The sequence below is a fragment of the Setaria viridis genome, chromosome 2, assembly GCF_005286985.2.
Source record: "Setaria viridis chromosome 2, Setaria_viridis_v4.0, whole genome shotgun sequence".
Lineage (NCBI taxonomy): Eukaryota > Viridiplantae > Streptophyta > Magnoliopsida > Poales > Poaceae > Setaria > Setaria viridis.
The window spans coordinates 37344112-37361488 of record NC_048264.2 but is presented as its reverse complement, the minus strand read 5'-3'; the positions used below and the strand labels follow the sequence as shown (position 1 = coordinate 37361488).

The window sequence follows — 17377 nt, the reverse complement described above, 5'->3', positions numbered from 1 at the left end:
ATTTTTTTAATTAGCATCCGAGTACTCGATGTGACACTGCTAAAGTTTGGCACCATACAAACTAAGGGGGCGTTTGGATGTCAGAGGCTAAACTTTAGCCCTGTCACATCACACGTTCGGATGCTAATTAGGAGGATTAAATATGAGCTAATTATAAAACTAATAGCAGAATCCCTAGGCTAAATCGCGAGACGAATCTATTAAGCCTAATTAATCCATCATTAGCGAATGGTTACTGTAGCACTACATTGTCAAATCATGAACTAATTAGGCTTAATAGATTCGTCTCGCGATTTAACTTAGGGGTTGTGCAATTAGTTTTATAATTAGACTATATTTAATACTCCTAATTAGTGTCCAAACATCCGATGTGACAGGGGCTAAAATTTAGCCCCTCCGTCCAAACACCGCCTAAGGTATCGGGGGAATTCACAAACCCAGTCATTCAGTGGGCTCATGCTCTGCTTTCTGATGGCATGATTAGCTTGCTCATTGCGAGCCTGCAAACCGAGGGAAAAAGGCCATCATTCTGGTTGCAGGCGGTCAAGCACGCGCACGGGACAAACGAAAACGCACGAGCCTCAGGCGTGCTTCCCTAGCCAGCTTTACTCATGGCATGGTTAGCTGTATAGTATAGGTATACGCATTAAAAATTACAGGCATACAAGTTACATTAGCGAACTAATCAAATCAAATCGGTTCAAAACCAAAAAGAAAAACCAATTAAGCTACTTCTGTTCATTCGATTCCACTGTCATCCGAGAGCACACCATGAGTGGTCCTGCAGTGTGCTGCCTGTAGGTGCCGTCCATCGCCGTGGCCCGTGGGCGGTGGGCGTCGTCTGAGGCCGAGACGAGACGCCGAGCAGTGGTGGCTCTGCAGGAACGAAAATATTCTGCCCTTGTCGGAGCGAATTCCCGACAGCCATCACCACGGGCTGCATGCCTGCGTGGCTGTCGGCTCGGCAGGCGCAGGCGCAGGCGCGCGCGACAACTGGTTGCAAGCGCAGTAGAAAAGCAGCTAGCTGCCTAGCTCCACGGCAAAGCCGAGCAAGCAGGAGCTAGAGCTAGCAGAGGAGGCGAAAGAAAAGCGATAGAAAGGAGAGCGAGCTGAGCTGAGCTGAGGATGGCGGAGGGGAAGAAGGCGAGGCCGAGGGAGGAGGAGCTCGTGGAGGCCGCGCTGGCCGCGGCGGCGGCGGCGCTGCTCGTGTCGGGCGTCAAGAGGCTGGTGGTGGCGCCGGCGGCCGCGCTCGCGGCGCCGTGGTGGTGGCCCGCGCCGCTCTCGGTGCCGTCGCCCGCGCTGTTCCTGCTCCTCAACGTCGTCATCGCATCCATCGTCGTGGCGTCTGTGCAGCCGCGGCGAGGCGGCGCGGCGGCTTCGGCGGGCGCCGTCCACAGCCAGGAGGAGGCAGAGGCGGCGGCGGCGCGGCTGGGAGACGGCGCGAAGAGGCTGAAGAGGAGGAAGAGCAAGAAGCGGACGGCGGCCGTGGCTGCCGTTGCGGATGGCCGCTGCATGGCGCTGGTGGCCACGGACGGGGCGGTAGAGGCGCCGCCGGCGGCGAAGGTGGTGGAGGAGCTGACGGCGGCGGATGAGGAAGCGGCCGGCAACGCGGAGGAGGTGAACAAGCGGGCGGAGGAGTTCATCTCGGCGTTCCGGCACCACCTCAGGGTCGACTCCTTCTCGTCGGGAACCGCCCGGCGAAGCAACGCTAGAATGGAATCATGCCTTTGACTGGAACGAATTGCATGCATTTTGTGTTGTGAGCTTGCAAACATATGTTTTCATCCTGGTTTCAAAGAACCTTTTATTTTTCCATTCCAGGATTTCTTTTTTCATTTGAGATGTAGTTACTCTCTTGAAGTCGTTTGATGGGAATTGGCTTCCTCAGTGAACTGGGGAAAATGCTCAAGAATTTTCCATCATTATGCATAGTTCTAGTCTGTATCAAATCATTAGGATTTCGACCCCGGAACTGCCACAATATAAGAGCAACTCCAACGGATTGATTGATTTTTCCCTTTCTCCCCCTAAGGGGAATCCCCTTTGACAAATTCTGCATTTTGAAGATGGATGCTACGGCAGATCCCATTTCCCCTTTCTATCCTCTAACCATGCGGGGCCCACCTGTCAGCGACCAAAACATCTTCTTCCTCCTCTTCCCTCTCCCTCCTCTCCTTGCTTCTCCCGTGACAGTGGGGCAGTGGCGGCCGCTTGGTCTGCTCGCGCGCGTGGGATGGCCACGGCGGCGCTCGGCCTGCGCGCACGCGTGGGAGGGACCAGGCGCCGCTCGGCCCCCCGTGCGCGTGAGCAGCTGGCGTGCGGGGAGGACTGGGCGGCACAGAGCGGCTGGCGCGTGTGCGAAACTGCGAACGGCGCAGCGGCGGCTTGGGACAGGGTGTCGGCGCCCGAGGCAGGACTCGCCGGCGTGCGGGCGGACGGCGACAACAGGGCCCGCCGTTGTTGGCGGCGCTTACCGGCCCGCACACGAGCGGATTGGGCAGCGCCCCCGGCGGCGGCCCAAGCAGGCCGGCGAGCTCACGGGCAGAGGGGCGGCGCGGATGGCAGGCGGCCGGTGGTGGTGCGGATGGCTGGCGGCCGGCGGTGGCGCGGACGGAGGCCGGCCGGCGGTGGTGCGGACGGAGGACGGCCGGTGGCGGCACGAACGGATCGAACGATCCAAAATGGATATGTCGAGCAGATCTTGTGGTTGGAGAGGAAGGGGGAGGAAAGGGAGACGGTAAGGGAGGAGGGGCAAATCAAGGGTGGACCGGGAGGATAAAGGTGATTGACAAAACATAAAGGGGAGAGGGAGATGGAAAGGGGATACGTTAGGAGGTTTCTCTCATCTAAATTTCCTTTAGGGCTTATTTGGCAGTCCATTTTCCTACCGGATTCTTAGCCTTTTTCTTGCGGAGGAAGCCCACGCGGAAAGTTTCCACGAGCTAATTTACCGACGCTTTTGGAAGGCTGCAAGGCGGGGCAATCCGGCCCGTCTCAGCCCAATATTCCGCAGAATACCTCCCGGCCTCCAGGCATCGGGCGCCCATCCCCATCCTCATCTCGCCCGCCTCCCCCTCCGCTAGAAAGCCGCTGCCACCACCCCACCCCCCCTCCCCCCGTCTCCTCCTCCTCCTCCGCCCCCCGTCTCCTCCGCCGCTGCCGTCGCCGACTCGTCCGTCTCCCCCGCCGAACGCCACCGCCGCAGTCGCTCGCTCCTCCGCCATCGCCCTCCCGCCTGCTTGGCGCCGATGACCTACCGCGCCTCCACCCTCCCACTTGCTCGAGTAAGTCCTCCGGGGTTTCCAAACACCAGCGGGGAGATCCTCCCAGGAAATCAGAAATCCCCACCGAGAACTTGATTTGCCATCAAAATCCCTAGCGTGGGAATTCTTCCCTAGTTTTTTCTACCCTCGCTCTCAAACTAGCCCTTATGGTTTAAAGGACTAAAGGGGAAAGGAGAAAAGGATATGCCTCTATGAAGATTTTTATAAAATAGAATGAAAAAGCGCTCAAATACAATGAAAACAGCTAAGCCCATGAAACTTTACGGGCCACATGATCCACTGCTCCAAGGCCCAAACACGGTGGCATGGTCTAAGATGTTTTAACTGGGTTTCCCTCCATTTCTTTTTGGAAAAAGTCCTCTTTGACGTCCCTCATCTATCGCCTTAGTCTGAGTTTCGTCCCCTATGTGCAAAACCAGGTATCGACTGTCCCTTAACTTTAAAATCCGTTTAGTTTTGGTCCTTCGGCTGTTTTAAGAGTGGTTTTGCATGATGTGGCGCTAGGTCCCACATATCTAGCGGTGGGCCTCACATGCCAGTGGCTTTCTTCTTCCCCCTCTTCCTACTTTCCCTCTCTCTTCATCCTCTCTCTCTTCTATGAGCGGGCACGATAGCCTGAGCTCCGCCACAGGGTGCCGGTAGTTCCCATCCTTCCAAGCACTTGGTGAGCATCGGGCTAGCCACAAGAAGCCCCACCTGGTGGACGGCGATGCTAACGGCGCCACGGTAGAGCTGCCCAAGGCCAAGGTGCTCGGCTACTGCATCTGCGGGCTCAAGTTCGTCATCGACCAAGTGCTCAGGCTTAGCTTTAGTCGCGGCAGCGGGTTGGGCAGAAGTAGATAGACGGCTATCTTTGTGCCTCCCATTCTTCTTTCTTCTTCCTTCTACTCCGCACGGACCAAAGCCGAGCATGAGCTGAGCTTTTCCGACCACCCTACACGAAAACCAACTTGCCCCCACCAAGGCCACCGTGGCCCCATCGCGCACATGCCTGAGCCGCTCCTCGGCCAAGCTGAGCCTTTCCACGCCGACAATCAATGGAATTACGACCGCTGAGCCTGCTCACACCACCATGGCCACCTCTCCTCCGCCGACCAAATTCGTCACCAGCGCACCACCGATTCCCAATCCCCTGCACCCGAACCTCTCTCACCTAGCGTTCTACCTCTCCGACCTATTTGTTGGCCATGCGAGCTCCACCTCGTTGGAAATCGGCCTCTTCCCCGGCTGCTTGTGCACCACCGCCCGCCATGGCCACCCTCCTGTGGACAGCCCGCCTCGTGCTACCTCCACCCTAGCTCCGCGCCGCCAGGTACCTATGCATGAGCCGCATCCCCGACACTGACACCGCCCCATACAGCATCCCGCACGCCTCCAGTGTGTCCCTCGTGTCCCGGCCGCTGCCCTTGGTGCCACACGCCATCGCTGCCGCCACCGCACCATGTGTCGAGGCCCCGCTCGCAGCTGCCATCGGAGTTTGAGGATGACAAATCGAGATGGGGATGACGAATTGGACGTCGTTGTATGGGAGGATGAAGAGAGAGTGGAAGGAGGAAGAGAGAGGAGAAATAAAGCCACCTGGCATGTGGGGCTCACCGTCAGACATGTGGGACCTAGTGCCATGTCATGCGAAACTACTCTCAAAACAGCCAAAGGATAAGAAATAAACGGATTTTAAAGTTGAGGGATACTGAGGCGATAAATGAGGGACATCAAAATAACTTTTTCCTCTTCTTTTTAGATAGACATGCACGGATTCTAATATTCAGATTTCTCAAATATATTTACCAATAATCAACTTAAGAATTTGTGGGTTACAGCATAAGGATTAGTGTAATTGAATGCAGATTTCATAGTGTCATTTTGGTGTCAATTTTGTGGCCATGACCATGAGCATAAAATCGCAATACCCATGAACTATATGGTACAAGAACTATCAATCATTGTTCAAGTTTGAGGTATCATCTAAAAATTCATTTATTTTGTTCGTACCCATGTACTATATGGTACAAGAACTATCAATTATTGTTCAAATTTGAGGTATCATCTAAAACTTTATTTATGTTGTTCATCCACTATGTTGCTATAATTTGTGCATCATATTAATGTGATTGGGGGTGTGTTTGTACTTTTTGTATAGTTTTTTTTGCTACAATTCGGCCCACCTATAAAATTTTTCGGGTTCCACCACTCATGAAAACATGAATACCTTTCTCTTTGGTTAAAGGAGTAAAGAAGTGGTTATTACACTTAATATATATGTGCATGAGCATGTAAAACTATGCATTTTCCAATCTAAGTGCAGTAAATTTGAAAACCAAACGAGCATGTGCCCTGGTGGTTACTCGGGCTATCGTGCATGCCCGCGACTCCTGTCACTAGTGTCTCTCACCGTACTTGTTCTGAACATAAAAATATTGCCTCATATGAAGCGTCCCTACATAAGTAGAGACTAAATGTGACACAATTATTAGTCCCAGGAGACTGATAACACATTTATTCAACAGATGGTTCAAATATCGTACAACTCCTGGGGGAGTGGGCGCGAAAGCCATGCCAAAACGATAAGTAAATAAACAACAACAACAAGCCAAGCTACTGTCAAGAGACAGCACTCAAGACTACACGGCAACAGAAGCATCCTGCAAAGGATAACACCACAAGCAGCGTTGGGTGCGGAAGCGACCTCCTACTCGAAATCCTTGACAACGAAGTTCGGGTCTTCCTCTGAAGCAACAAAACAAGGGTGAGTACAAAATTACTCAACAAGTCCAACCCCATCCACGGAGGGGATACAATCAAGAATATGCAAAGGATATATTAAGGATAAGGCTAAGGTTTATTTGCAATAAAGCTAGATTTTCAACACTTGCAAGGGTTCATTTTTTAAAAGGTTTTCACAAAGTATTTTGTTTAGTAGCCAAATCAATAGGTGGGGTTGATCCTACAAAAAGGATCCAAGTTTTAATGCTACCAGACTCCCCGTCCGCAGTAGCTCATGGCACAACTACCGGACACTTCCAAAATCCAACACACGCCATGAAAATTATCCAGCTCCAAGCACTAGTTATGTGACCAAGCCGTAACTTATCCAATACCATGGTCACGGCTACCCGGATAGGTTCTTAACTCTGCAGAGGTTGTACACTTTTCCCACAAGTAGGGTACCGCAGCACGATCACCTTAGTGCCGGTGCAGATCCTATCAAAGCCATTACCCACCTTAGCTAAGCTTGACTAGCCAACACGGAAGCAACCAAGGGGTTAATGACCTACCAACGAGGTCTTAATCGAGACCTAAGTCACAAAGATCTTACTCCTTCTCCGTGGTCTCCCGTTGCTCACCAGCTCTCCTGATGACTAACAGACTAGCTAGTAGGATTTATGCTAAGCTGTTACCTCATGGATATCTCCCAACCTTTCTCAACTACTCACACAAGAAACACCCACCCATTTCATCTAAGCCTTTCCTTCCTTTATTTTCAAAAACCCATTTTCCTTTTTTTAAAATACTCACATATTTATTCTTTCACAAAACACATTGTAGTCACGATTGAATTGTGTAACAAGATCCTAAGCATTCTAGGAGTAATTATCATCCAAATAGAGCAAATCATATTTAGAGATAATTATAGTACATCAAGGAATAATCATAACAATCAAGGGGTGGCTATCCAACCATGTTTCAGTAGTAAAACAATATGCAATTTTATAAAATAGGCTAATAGGTTGTGTTTGAAGAATTAGGATAAATATGCATCAAAGGGTGAGATTGGACTTGCCGTCCTCAAAGCCTTCTGGAAGTCCTTGCTCGCGGTGCTAGTCTTCGGGCTCGGGGTCGCGGTCAAACTCCTCCTCAAGCTCCTCCTCAGGTACTCCACGATCTACAGCACACACAATCGGGCACACAATAAAGAAAATAAAAATAACATTTTACCTATCGAGCTCGAACAGAGAACGCGAACGAAAATTAGGAGGAACGAGCATTTTTATGGAATTTGGAGATGACTCGGCGGGAATATATTGGAGGATGCCGTGGTCAAATTTGGGATTATTTGGAGGAAGTTTGGCGCATGAAATAACAAGATAACCATGTATTAGGGGCGTAAAACAAGGCTTAGAACTAAACTGCGAGAATCAAGGACTTGTTTGTAATGATTTCTGGGAGGTGGAAGGGTATATCTGCGAGAGAAACTTTGAGAGAGGTGGGAGGGCTGTTTCACGAATAGGAAGAAGTAGGGGGTTAGATCGAAATTGGGAGGTTTCTTCTTCCTCTATACCGTGCGTTACAGGGATTCAATGCTTCAACCGCTCCTCTATCAAGACACTGCTTGATGTTTGAGTCGGCTTGAATCAAAGAATCTCTAGTGTCGCTCTTCACCGCTCCGGCGAGGTGAGCACAAACCCCTCACAAGAATAGCCAGGGCTCCTTCACAATCTTCCTTGAAGGGCTCAACGGCTCCACAATCTCCAAGCTGTTTAGGAGGCGGTAACCTCCAGGAGTAATAAGCCAATAACACTTGCTTGAAGACTCTCTAGTGCCACAAAGCTCAAACTCTTGATGAATGCACTAGGATGCTCTCAATCTCACAAGAATGCAATCTCTAAACAAAGTGAGTGAGTGAGAGGTGGAAGAAAGTTTAAGAATATCACAAATGCTTTCCAAAGTGCCAAGAGAGCTCACCCATGCCCGGGGGTGAAGTATATATAGGCCCTCTTCCAAAAGCTAGTTGTTAGGTTCAAAACTCATGAAAATAGGGGACTGGCGGACCGTCCGCCTCCTAGGGCCTGGACTGTCCGCCGTTCAAGTCCAACGGCTACTTCAGCATTTAATGCGTGCCAGACTGTACCATTGTAGGGCCGGACTGTCCACCTTTATGCGGTCAGCACTCTTTTAGAACATGTTTTTCTTCTCATTTCTTTCACTTTCTCAAACTATGTTGGTCCATATGCATGCAATGCAATTGTTTGAGCAAAGTGGCATTATAGAACCGTCAAGTAGATGAAATTGATCCCTCTTGATAGTTGTAACGACCTCGGTTAAAAAAATCCTTCGCGTCAATCTTAATCCGAGTCCCTTATCACCTGTCTCAGTTTACCAAGCCTAAGTGCTCAACCTCCAGATCTCCCGACCCCCTTCGATCCGACCCCTCGCCGTGTTTCTCCCAGTTCCGACCTCGCCGACCCCCAACCCACCGTCGGATCTTTCTAAGTCACCCCACAACGCCGCCCTTCAATTCGAGCCGTGGACCACCGAGACTGACAGAGGGACCCACAAGATCTTTCTCCCAGATCTCCCGTGATAGGCGCACTCGAGTTGCATGCCCGCTTCAGAGTCCCCTAGCCGCGTGGTTCAACACCTCCGACGCCCGCCGCTCCGCCTCGTCGCCGGCCACGACCGGATGGATTCTCGCGCCCCCTTCCCCAATCGCGACGGAAGCTCCTCTGCTACCCTTTCTGCAGCACCTCGCCGCCCGCGCCCATTATCACATCACCAGATCCCGGCTGCAGAGCCCGATGCCGCTCGTCTTTTCCGTCACCTCTCCACAGTCGCGCCGCCTCGGTCCTCGCTACGCGATGATTCCTCCTCCGCCAACCCAGACTGCGGCAGCGATAGCTCCTTTTCCACCTTGTCACAAGCCCCGCCCCGACAATCTGTTGCTCCGCGCTCGCCCGCGCGACTGCAGCCGCCTGTCTTCTCACCTGTGCGCCCTCGTTTCTAGCGCTGTTTCCCCGGTCACTTCCATCAGATCCACCGCACGACGACGCCCACCTCCACCAAATCTCAACCACCGGCAAACCCGCGCCTGCGCCGCCCTGACATCGGTACCCAATGACCGCCGGTGTCATCCCCGAAGTCCTGCTCCACCGCCCTCGTCGCTCAATCGCCGCCCCGACAGAGCACTCCATCGCTTTTTTCCCGGCCTTCGCGCCGCTCCCTCTTCTCGCTTGCGCGTAGCTATAAAATGGAATGCCGGAGCCCCGCTGGAGTTCCCCTTTGCCATCGCTGCCCTTCCGTTTCCTCCCTGTTCGTGCTTACAGCACCACCGCCTAAGTCTGAGGAACTCTCCTCTCCGCTCAAACACCACCTTCCCCCAATCCACCAGCCACTGCTCCCCGTGCTGCACAAGAGTTTGCTTGTGATCCACCAGAAGCACCGCCGCCGCCGGAATACCACCGGACATCCTCACCGTTGTCCGAAGCCCCTTAGTCTTTCCGCTTAAGCCTCATCTGTAAGAAGGTAAGCTACCGACCCTTGTTCGCCTCGTCCGACCCCTCCTATCCGCCCGACCCCGGTTCCGTCTCGCCCGACCCTTGTCTGTTCCGCCGACCTTTTTCCGCCTCGCCCGAGGGCTCGGCTGTATCTTTTTCCTTGAACCGAGGGTATATGTATAAAACTTGGGGACTTTTCAGCGTTACGTCTGAGGACCCCTAGCACCTCTATTCCTCTAAATTAAGGGTCAGATCATAAGTTTCTCCCCGTCCGACCCTTATATCTTGATCTCCATCAACTCCATCGAACCTCCCCACCCTCCTGTAGCTTGCCGCAAGTTTCTGGGCTCAAACTTGCAAGTGTTGCTGTTGAAATAACCGTCTAAATGCTAACCAATGCATTGCATTCATGTAGAGTTGCGTCTCGCCGACGGCTTCTACGAGCTGCACTCGGCGCCAGAAGATGAAGGTGTAGCCAAGCTCCTGCCTCCAGAAGCCAAAGCCGCCCAAGCAGACGAGCAGTTTCCCTCCTCCTTGCTCGAAGGCAAGCCCCGGATGCATGAATCCCCTATGTTTTACCAAACTTGCGCATGCCTTCTTTAACATGCTTGTGCATTTACGTATAGAAATTGTTTGGAACCATAGCTTGCATAACTTAGCTCCCTTGATCTGAACACTAGCTGTTGGACCGAGTAGATGCTTTGCTTAAATAGGAAACGGTAAAAGCCGAGTGATTTCCTGTTACTCACGAGTTGTAGGAGTTGGTTGTTTCCCTTCTGTTACAACTATAAGGACGATGGACGGGGCAGGAATTTGGGTAATTTTTTGGTGGTCGGCTGATCGCCCCGTCTATCTATGAAACTTGCTAAGGCCCGACAGTGGTGGTGTTCGTGATCAAGTGTTTGAAAGTACTAATCTCATACCTAGTATGGGATGGGGAAGCCTAGTACCTGATTGAACTAGGGCGTGGCTTATACCCCTGCTATCCCTGGAACGAGGTTCCCATGGTGCATCATGTGGGTGCAAGTGCGGTCACAGTACGGTAGAGACCGGGACTGTGGAGCATTGCATGCCAAGGGAAGCTTGGACCTGACACGCGCCTAGGAATTGATGGGGACGGCCAACACAGGAAGCGACCATTATGGTGCGCGGATGTCGTGAGATTAGGTTCGCCATGCATGGTTAAGAAACCCGAATCGATTCGTCTGCCTCTCACAGTTTGAGACTGCTTGATCGCTATGTCACCCTGAGTAATAAAAGAATCTGATGATGACATGGTCTTGATGATGATGTATATATCTTTGGTTGGTTCTATGTTTGTTTAGAAGTAGGTTGCAAACTTAGACCGGATAGTGAACTTAGAACCTGAGCTAAAACTTGAAAGTAGGAATACGCCTAGCGCTTTTGGCAAACAAACCCCTCAGCCAAAAAGCCTTGCATGTCTAGAAGAGGTGGAGTAGCGTACTCCCTGTCGGTTAAGTTTTGTTGAGCTTAGTAGCTCAGCCTTGTTGTGGCTCTTCTTTTTCAGGTGAAGTTGCTGCCTCTGAGCCTCCCCCTGCTGGCACTTGGCCGCCCCAACTCCCTCCGGGTTGGACGGTTGAGTGGGATCCCTCCTCGGACGGCGAGAAGAGGGATCACTGATGTCCCGGTGCCTCACCAGGGATGTCCGACCCCGATGAGTTAGCTTCCGCTAGTTGTTTTACCTTTTGCTATTTTTTTTCTTCTGAACTTGTAAACTCTGATGTTGTTTTATGGCCAAACTAAATGGTTAATTTGTTAACTCGGTGGACTTGTTGTATTATCTGAAACCGCTCACCTTCGTGTGGGTTTGCTATTTGGTCCTGTTCAAGTGGTTAAATCGGATGGAATCCGATGGCACTTCGTGTTTACTTGGTTTAGGCATGAGTGTCGCGTATCATGCGGCTTAATCATGTTTAACCAAGCAAATCCGAAGTGGATCCGCCACAATAGTACGGCTATCTAGCCTATTAATCCGGTCAATATACCTTGCCTTGAGCTTTCCAACGTACAAACCATCTAAGTTATCACCATAGTGTCCTTTGATGCTCACTTCAACTATGGGACTAACCTATACTCATATTATTAAAGAAATTATTAGTCCACCAAGGCTATCATTAATTACAAAAACACAAGTTAGGAGCCTAGAGCCGGTGCCCTTGCGCCATCCCGTCACCGCACGTATCCCCGTCGGTGCCGCCCCCTGCGCATCCCTACCGGCGTCGCCCCTTGCGCATCCCCGCCGGCGGACGCCCCCCCCCCCCCCCGGATCGCACCGATAAATCCCCATTCGCCACCCCCTTCTCCATCCACTGCCACCCCCTAGCCGCCGCCCCCTAATCCACCACCGCATGCTCCATTTGCCGGTGCCGTCCTCGAATCCGGCCACCCCCTGTTCAATCCCCATCCGCCACCCACAGCTCCTTTCGCCACCCCGTGTCCATGGACGGTTACCGTGATTGGTTTTCGCAAGGGGCTTCATCCTCGACGACTCCATCCTTCCCTCATTCCGCTGCCGTCCCTGACCCCGACGAGTTGGAGCTGCTGTCCCAATTCCTGGCGCGGGCACCGGCGGCTCCAAGTGTATCGGTTGGGAGGGTTGGCATGGAAAACCTTGATCTAAACTCCCAGGATGAGGTATCCCCCTACATCGATGAATACTCGGGATTACTTGTGGCAGAAGGTAAAAATCCAGGGAGTTGGGAAAAAGGGAGGGGTACCAATTATTAGGGGCAAATAGGTTATTGTTCAGCATAATAAATGATGTTTAGCTCATGAATCCAAACAGCTAGGACTAAACTTTAGCCCATAGAGTTTAGCAACTTTTAACCCCTAATGTTTAGTAGGCCAAACCAAACACGTCCTAAGTCCGGTAAGGAGAGCCAAAAACCTAAACCCCCTCCCTCGAAACATGGCTTCCTATGTCTCTATCGCCATCAGCCAGAGATGGAGGAAGAACGTTGAGCCGAAGCTACCTACCCTCCTCGTTGTACGATCAAACGTCGCGACATATGCCGACCGGGTTGAGGGGAAGATTCAATCGACCGATGCTTAAAATTTCAGGGATATTTGTGCCTTTTCCGAACATTGCCACACCATTAGAAACACCATAATTTCTCATACTGCTATTTTGTTTGCAATTTACTACAGTTTTTTAGCATATATCTCAGACGTCATAGACATAATTTGTTGCTAAACTTTTGCAAGATTACGGTTTTAATTTTATTGGCCACACTTCCTTTAAAAACCACAACTTAGTTAAAAAATAAATTTGTAAGAACAAGTTTTTTTAACGACTTGTATTTTTTTTTTTGCAAAGAATGACTTGTAATAATAATATTAGACACTTTTTTTTTCTCTTTCTTTACTCAGCCTTACGCAAACCCAAAAAGCCCAGCACTCCAGCCCGTCCGAGGCCCAAACAGAACATACCGGCCCAGGAACAGGTACCGTCTTCTAGAGCCTTCTTCCCCTCCGCAGCGCCGGCAATAAAGCCGCAACCCGTCCCCATTCCCCTCCATCGCGATCGCTTCGCTTCCGCCGCCTAGGGTTTTGCCTTGCAGCTTCCACTCCACACCAATCGCCCCCCACTCCGACACCTCTTCAACCCGGCGATCGGATCGATGGCGGCGGCGGCGGCGGCGGGTAAGGACAAGATGCTGATGCTGGTCAGCTGCGACAAGGAAAACTTCGAGGTGGAGGAGTCGGTGGCGAGGGAGTCGCGCACCATCTTGCACATGATCGAGGACGGCTGCACCGACAACGGCATCCCGATCCCCAACGTCAACGGCAAGATCCTCGCCAAGGTCATCGAGTACTGCAAGAAGCACGTCGAGGCGCGCCGCGGCGCCGATGGCGATGGGGACGCCGCCGAGCCGACCGCCGCGACCAACAAGGCCTCCGAGGATGAGCTCAAAACCTTCGATGCCGACTTCGTCAAGGTCGACCAGGGCACCCTCTTCGACCTCATCCTGGTGAGGCCCCCCTCCTATTTTCTCCTCCCGTCCCTACCACTTCGATCATTGTTTAGATCTGTTTGTACCCTCTACTGAAAGGTTGATGATTGGGTTGCTGCCTCCTTGTTGAGAGTAGGGTTATTTTGTGCGGAGATTGGCAAATACTTGGAATTATTGCTATGCTATTCTGTGCTTGTGTTGCTACTGTTGCCTTCGGGGTTTATGTGCGCAAATGACTAGTATAGTGGTGATGACTAGGGACGCAAGTGGGCTCCGAACCCCCTTAATTAAGCCTATATGTGAGTTTGTTGGCTGACCCACTTTTATCCCTAGCGATGGTATGTCTGTCACATGCTTCTGGCATGTTTTAGGTCAAAATTCGGTTACATTATATCTGATTTTGTTGAGTTTTGTTAATATGCTCCTTCTAAAGTTGTATCATCTTTCAAATTAGTTTTGTATATTATTGGGTCAAATTCCTGTGGTACCTCAATTGCTATTATGTAGGTATGAGAAGAATTTGTGCACCAGTGCCTATTTAAGGGTCTTGAACTGTCCAGAATGAGTTCAGGATATCATCATCTGTTCCAATTGCTAGAATGGTTTGTTATGATAAGTTTGTTAGAGATTATGAGGGGCATTGTTGTGGGTTTGGTGCAAATTGTTTGTCTGTCTTACTGCTATTTACTTTTTATTGTTTCCTTTCAAACAGCATATGTTATGTTACTGTAAGCCAATGTTTAATATGATTGTCCTGATTTGTCTCCTTGTGGTATTGATTTCTGTGCTGTTTAATTAAGATTTTGAGTAAGTATTAAATTCGTGATACTTTTATGGATGCTGCAGCATGTTTTTATTCTTCACTGTTGATTGTTTTCCTTGAGATGTATGATTTTTTAGACATGTTCGGCTGTTTTCAATGTTTAGGTTGTCTTCTATTTGCTTGATCTGTATATTTTTTATTAGATATCTTATTATGTGATATTTGAAATTGTTCAGTTGGTAATTATGAATGGTTTGGCTGGCACTTAACTGTTAACTGTAATTTTTCTATGATTCTGCCATGATTGCTATACTTGCACAGTAGAAGGCATGGATAAACTTTAGGTACTGTTCAATGCTGGGATAATACCAGCTTTGCCTTGGATTGATATATTTAACAGGTTAAATTTGATGCACGTTGTAGGAATGTATTGTGTACTTGTAGATATATATTTATCGACTTCATTGTTTCATTTTATCAATTTGTCTGGCTTGTCCATATTGCTGCATTCATGAATGTTTGACAAGAACCCCTGACATATGTTGGTCTTGACAGGCTGCAAACTACCTGGACATCAAGGGGCTGCTGGACCTGACCTGCCAGACCGTCGCGGACATGATCAAGGGGAAGACTCCGGAGGAGATCCGCAAGACCTTCAACATCAAGAACGACTTCACACCTGAGGAAGAGGAGGAAGTGAGGAGGGAGAACCAGTGGGCCTTCGAATGAGGCTGAGGCTGAGGCTCTAACAACAGCAACCTCCAATAACCAGGCCAGCGGGAATGTGCTTCGTCAGGAACTCAGGATGTCATGAGTTTGGAGCAGCTATAGACTGTCGCGGGTTTAACAAATCGCTTAGAAGGTGTATGTAGGTTCGGTTGGTTGTGAGCAGACTATTTTGCTGACTCCAGTAATTTTGGTGCATTGGTGGATGCTCTCTGGATCGTTAAGAGGCCGGTTGGTTATCAAGCATTGCTGGCTATTCCTCGTTCCCAGTTTCGCTTTCGCTGGTTGCTTTGCATTGACTTGCCCCTCTTGTTTTTCCTTTGTGGTGTGCTAAGGGGCTGTTTGGTGTCCTGCACCGGTGTGAGCCAGGCTCACCGTATGCCAGCCTCCTTTAGTTTGGATGCCAGCCTCCTTTAGTTTTGGTTGCCTGTTTGGTGAGGGTAATTAATTGTGGGTAATTAACCATCTAATGATATTATTAATGTATTATTAGCACATATTAAATGATATTAACATATTTTGATTAATATTAGAAGTAATAAGATAAACTAAGAGTTATAAGATAAAGTTTCTCGTAATAAATATCATTACGATAATTATTTATATATTTTAATTTCATGCAACCCGTCCTTATATAAGGAACCATCTGGCTCTTGCGAACAGGTCCTTATACGAGCTCCTACATGCATTAGGTCTGGCTCCTGCATTGGGTCTGGCTCCAGCATGTTTCAGAGCCTCGCTGGCTGGTGCAAACACAATGCTCCTACGTACATTAGATCTGACTGGCTGGTTCGAGTCAGGCTAGGCTCCACAAACAGGCCCTAAAACATGCTGGATCGCAGTCTACCTCGGGCGTGCAGCGGTTTCGGTTTGCACGGCTCTTCTGGTTGGAGGCAGTGGCTGCGCGGTCCATGGTGCCTTGATTTGGTTTGGTGTCAGGCGTTGCTTCGGGATGTGTTTGGTTCATGGTTCTTTCGCGATGCTGGTTCTCTTTTGTTTGGTGTTCACGGTGCGAGTTTATCGCATCTAGTGATTAGTGATTGGTTGTGTTTGGTTTGAGTATATGTGACTTTTAAATAAACTATCGCGTGGACCTGTGTCATCCACGGTTTATCCCCTCAACTCTCTTCCTCTCTCATGAGAGGGTCCGCTTTGTCAGCCCCTTCTTCCTCCCGCTAGCCACCATTAACTCCTGCCAACCTTAGCCGTCTGGCATCTCTGGACAGCTCAATCCTCGAAGATTCAAATCACAATGTAAACAAAAACGCACGCGAGACGAATAAATCGAGTTGAAATCGAAATCATCGATCGATTTCATTTTTCCGGCTCCCGTATCCAACAAGCCTGCAAAAAAGAATCCTCTGAGGTCTAAACGCCGTGCACCAACCGCGCCTGCGCGTTGCTTCTGCTCCTCCTCCCCGCCATGGCCGTGCTCCTCCACGGACAAGCCGCCGCTCGCCGGCGGCCAGCAGGCCACCGTGCGGCTGCCTCCGGCGCCGTACCAGCCGCGCTTCGCCGCGACGGCGGTGGTGCTCGATGATGCCCGGGGCAACCGGCGGCCGCCTGGCTTCGTCGCCGCCATGACCTCGCGCACTTCCAGGCATCCTCCCCGTCGGCATCTGCCATCACATGCTGCTCGGGCGGCGGGCGGCGAGCGGCGGCTGTCCGGGGGCGGCGGGAGGAGGCGTTCCTGTGCGGGCGAACGGGTACGTTCGTAACCAGGCAGGTGGATAGTTTTTGGTAAATTTTGCCCCAAAAGTACTGGTCAATCTCAAAAGACGGACGGTTCATGGTTGGCCTCCTCTTTGGCCGGTCATCAAGGCACTCACAAGCGATCTTCAGGTACTGGTAGAGCTCAGCTTCCCCTGACTTTGTGTTTGTCAGGGTAGGATCGAAAGATCCCACAGCTTCTGTTCTCCTTCACCATCTGCTTCACCCACCCATCCAACAAGGTTGTTGTCTCCAAACTCATTAGGATCAATCGGCTTCTTCCCCGATAGGAGCTCCAAGAGCACGACACCATAGCTGTAGGCATCACCCTTGGTCGTGCACCGGAACCCCCCTGCCGCCGCCACTCTCCCTGCCCGCGGCGGCGGCGGTTTCGCTCTCCATCCCGAGCGCCGGCGGCGCGCCCAGGTCGAGGCCGCGTGCGGAGGCGACAAGGAGCCTGTCCGCGCCTACTTCAACTCGACGGGCTTCGAGCAGTGGGAACGGATAGCACGCAGAAAGGAGCAGTTCTGGCGATTGGGGAAGCACCGATCTGTGTTTTTAACGTCTGCGTATTTTTACTTTTACGGGAAGGATGGAGAGGTTGTTGGAGGTAAAAAAAAAATAAAGATTTTGAAGTAATTTTAAGGAACTTTTAGAGTTGCTTTAAGATATGTATTTACAAGTCGTGCTCAACGACTCAACGTAACG

General features: G+C 50.7%; 2 protein-coding genes across 2 annotated transcripts; both read left to right on the top strand.

Moving 5' to 3' along the window:
• The first annotated feature begins 643 nt into the window (after positions 1-643).
• LOC117843021 (uncharacterized) lies at positions 644-2051 on the top strand. Its single transcript, XM_034723572.2, has one exon. The coding sequence runs from the start codon at positions 1126-1128 to the stop codon at positions 1729-1731; it is 606 nt and encodes a 201-aa protein (XP_034579463.1). The 5' UTR covers positions 644-1125; the 3' UTR covers positions 1732-2051.
• Positions 2052-13011: 10960 nt separating this feature from the next.
• On the top strand, positions 13012-15228 carry LOC117845075 (SKP1-like protein 20). Its single transcript, XM_034725964.2, has 2 exons — positions 13012-13488; positions 14789-15228. The coding sequence occupies exons 1-2, from the start codon at positions 13138-13140 to the stop codon at positions 14960-14962; spliced, it is 525 nt and encodes a 174-aa protein (XP_034581855.1). The 5' UTR covers positions 13012-13137; the 3' UTR covers positions 14963-15228.
• Positions 15229-17377: the final 2149 nt, after the last annotated feature.

Excerpts from the sequence above, each read along its gene's own strand:
- LOC117843021 (XM_034723572.2), top strand. The coding sequence starts at position 1,126 with ATGGCGGAGGGGAAGAAGGCGAGGCCGAGGGAGGAGGAGCTCGTGGAG.
- LOC117845075 (XM_034725964.2), top strand. The coding sequence starts at position 13,138 with ATGGCGGCGGCGGCGGCGGCGGGTAAGGACAAGATGCTGATGCTGGTC. Across the intron at positions 13,489-14,788 it reads CCCTCTTCGACCTCATCCTG|GCTGCAAACTACCTGGACAT; the intron begins GTGAGGCCCCCC and ends TGGTCTTGACAG.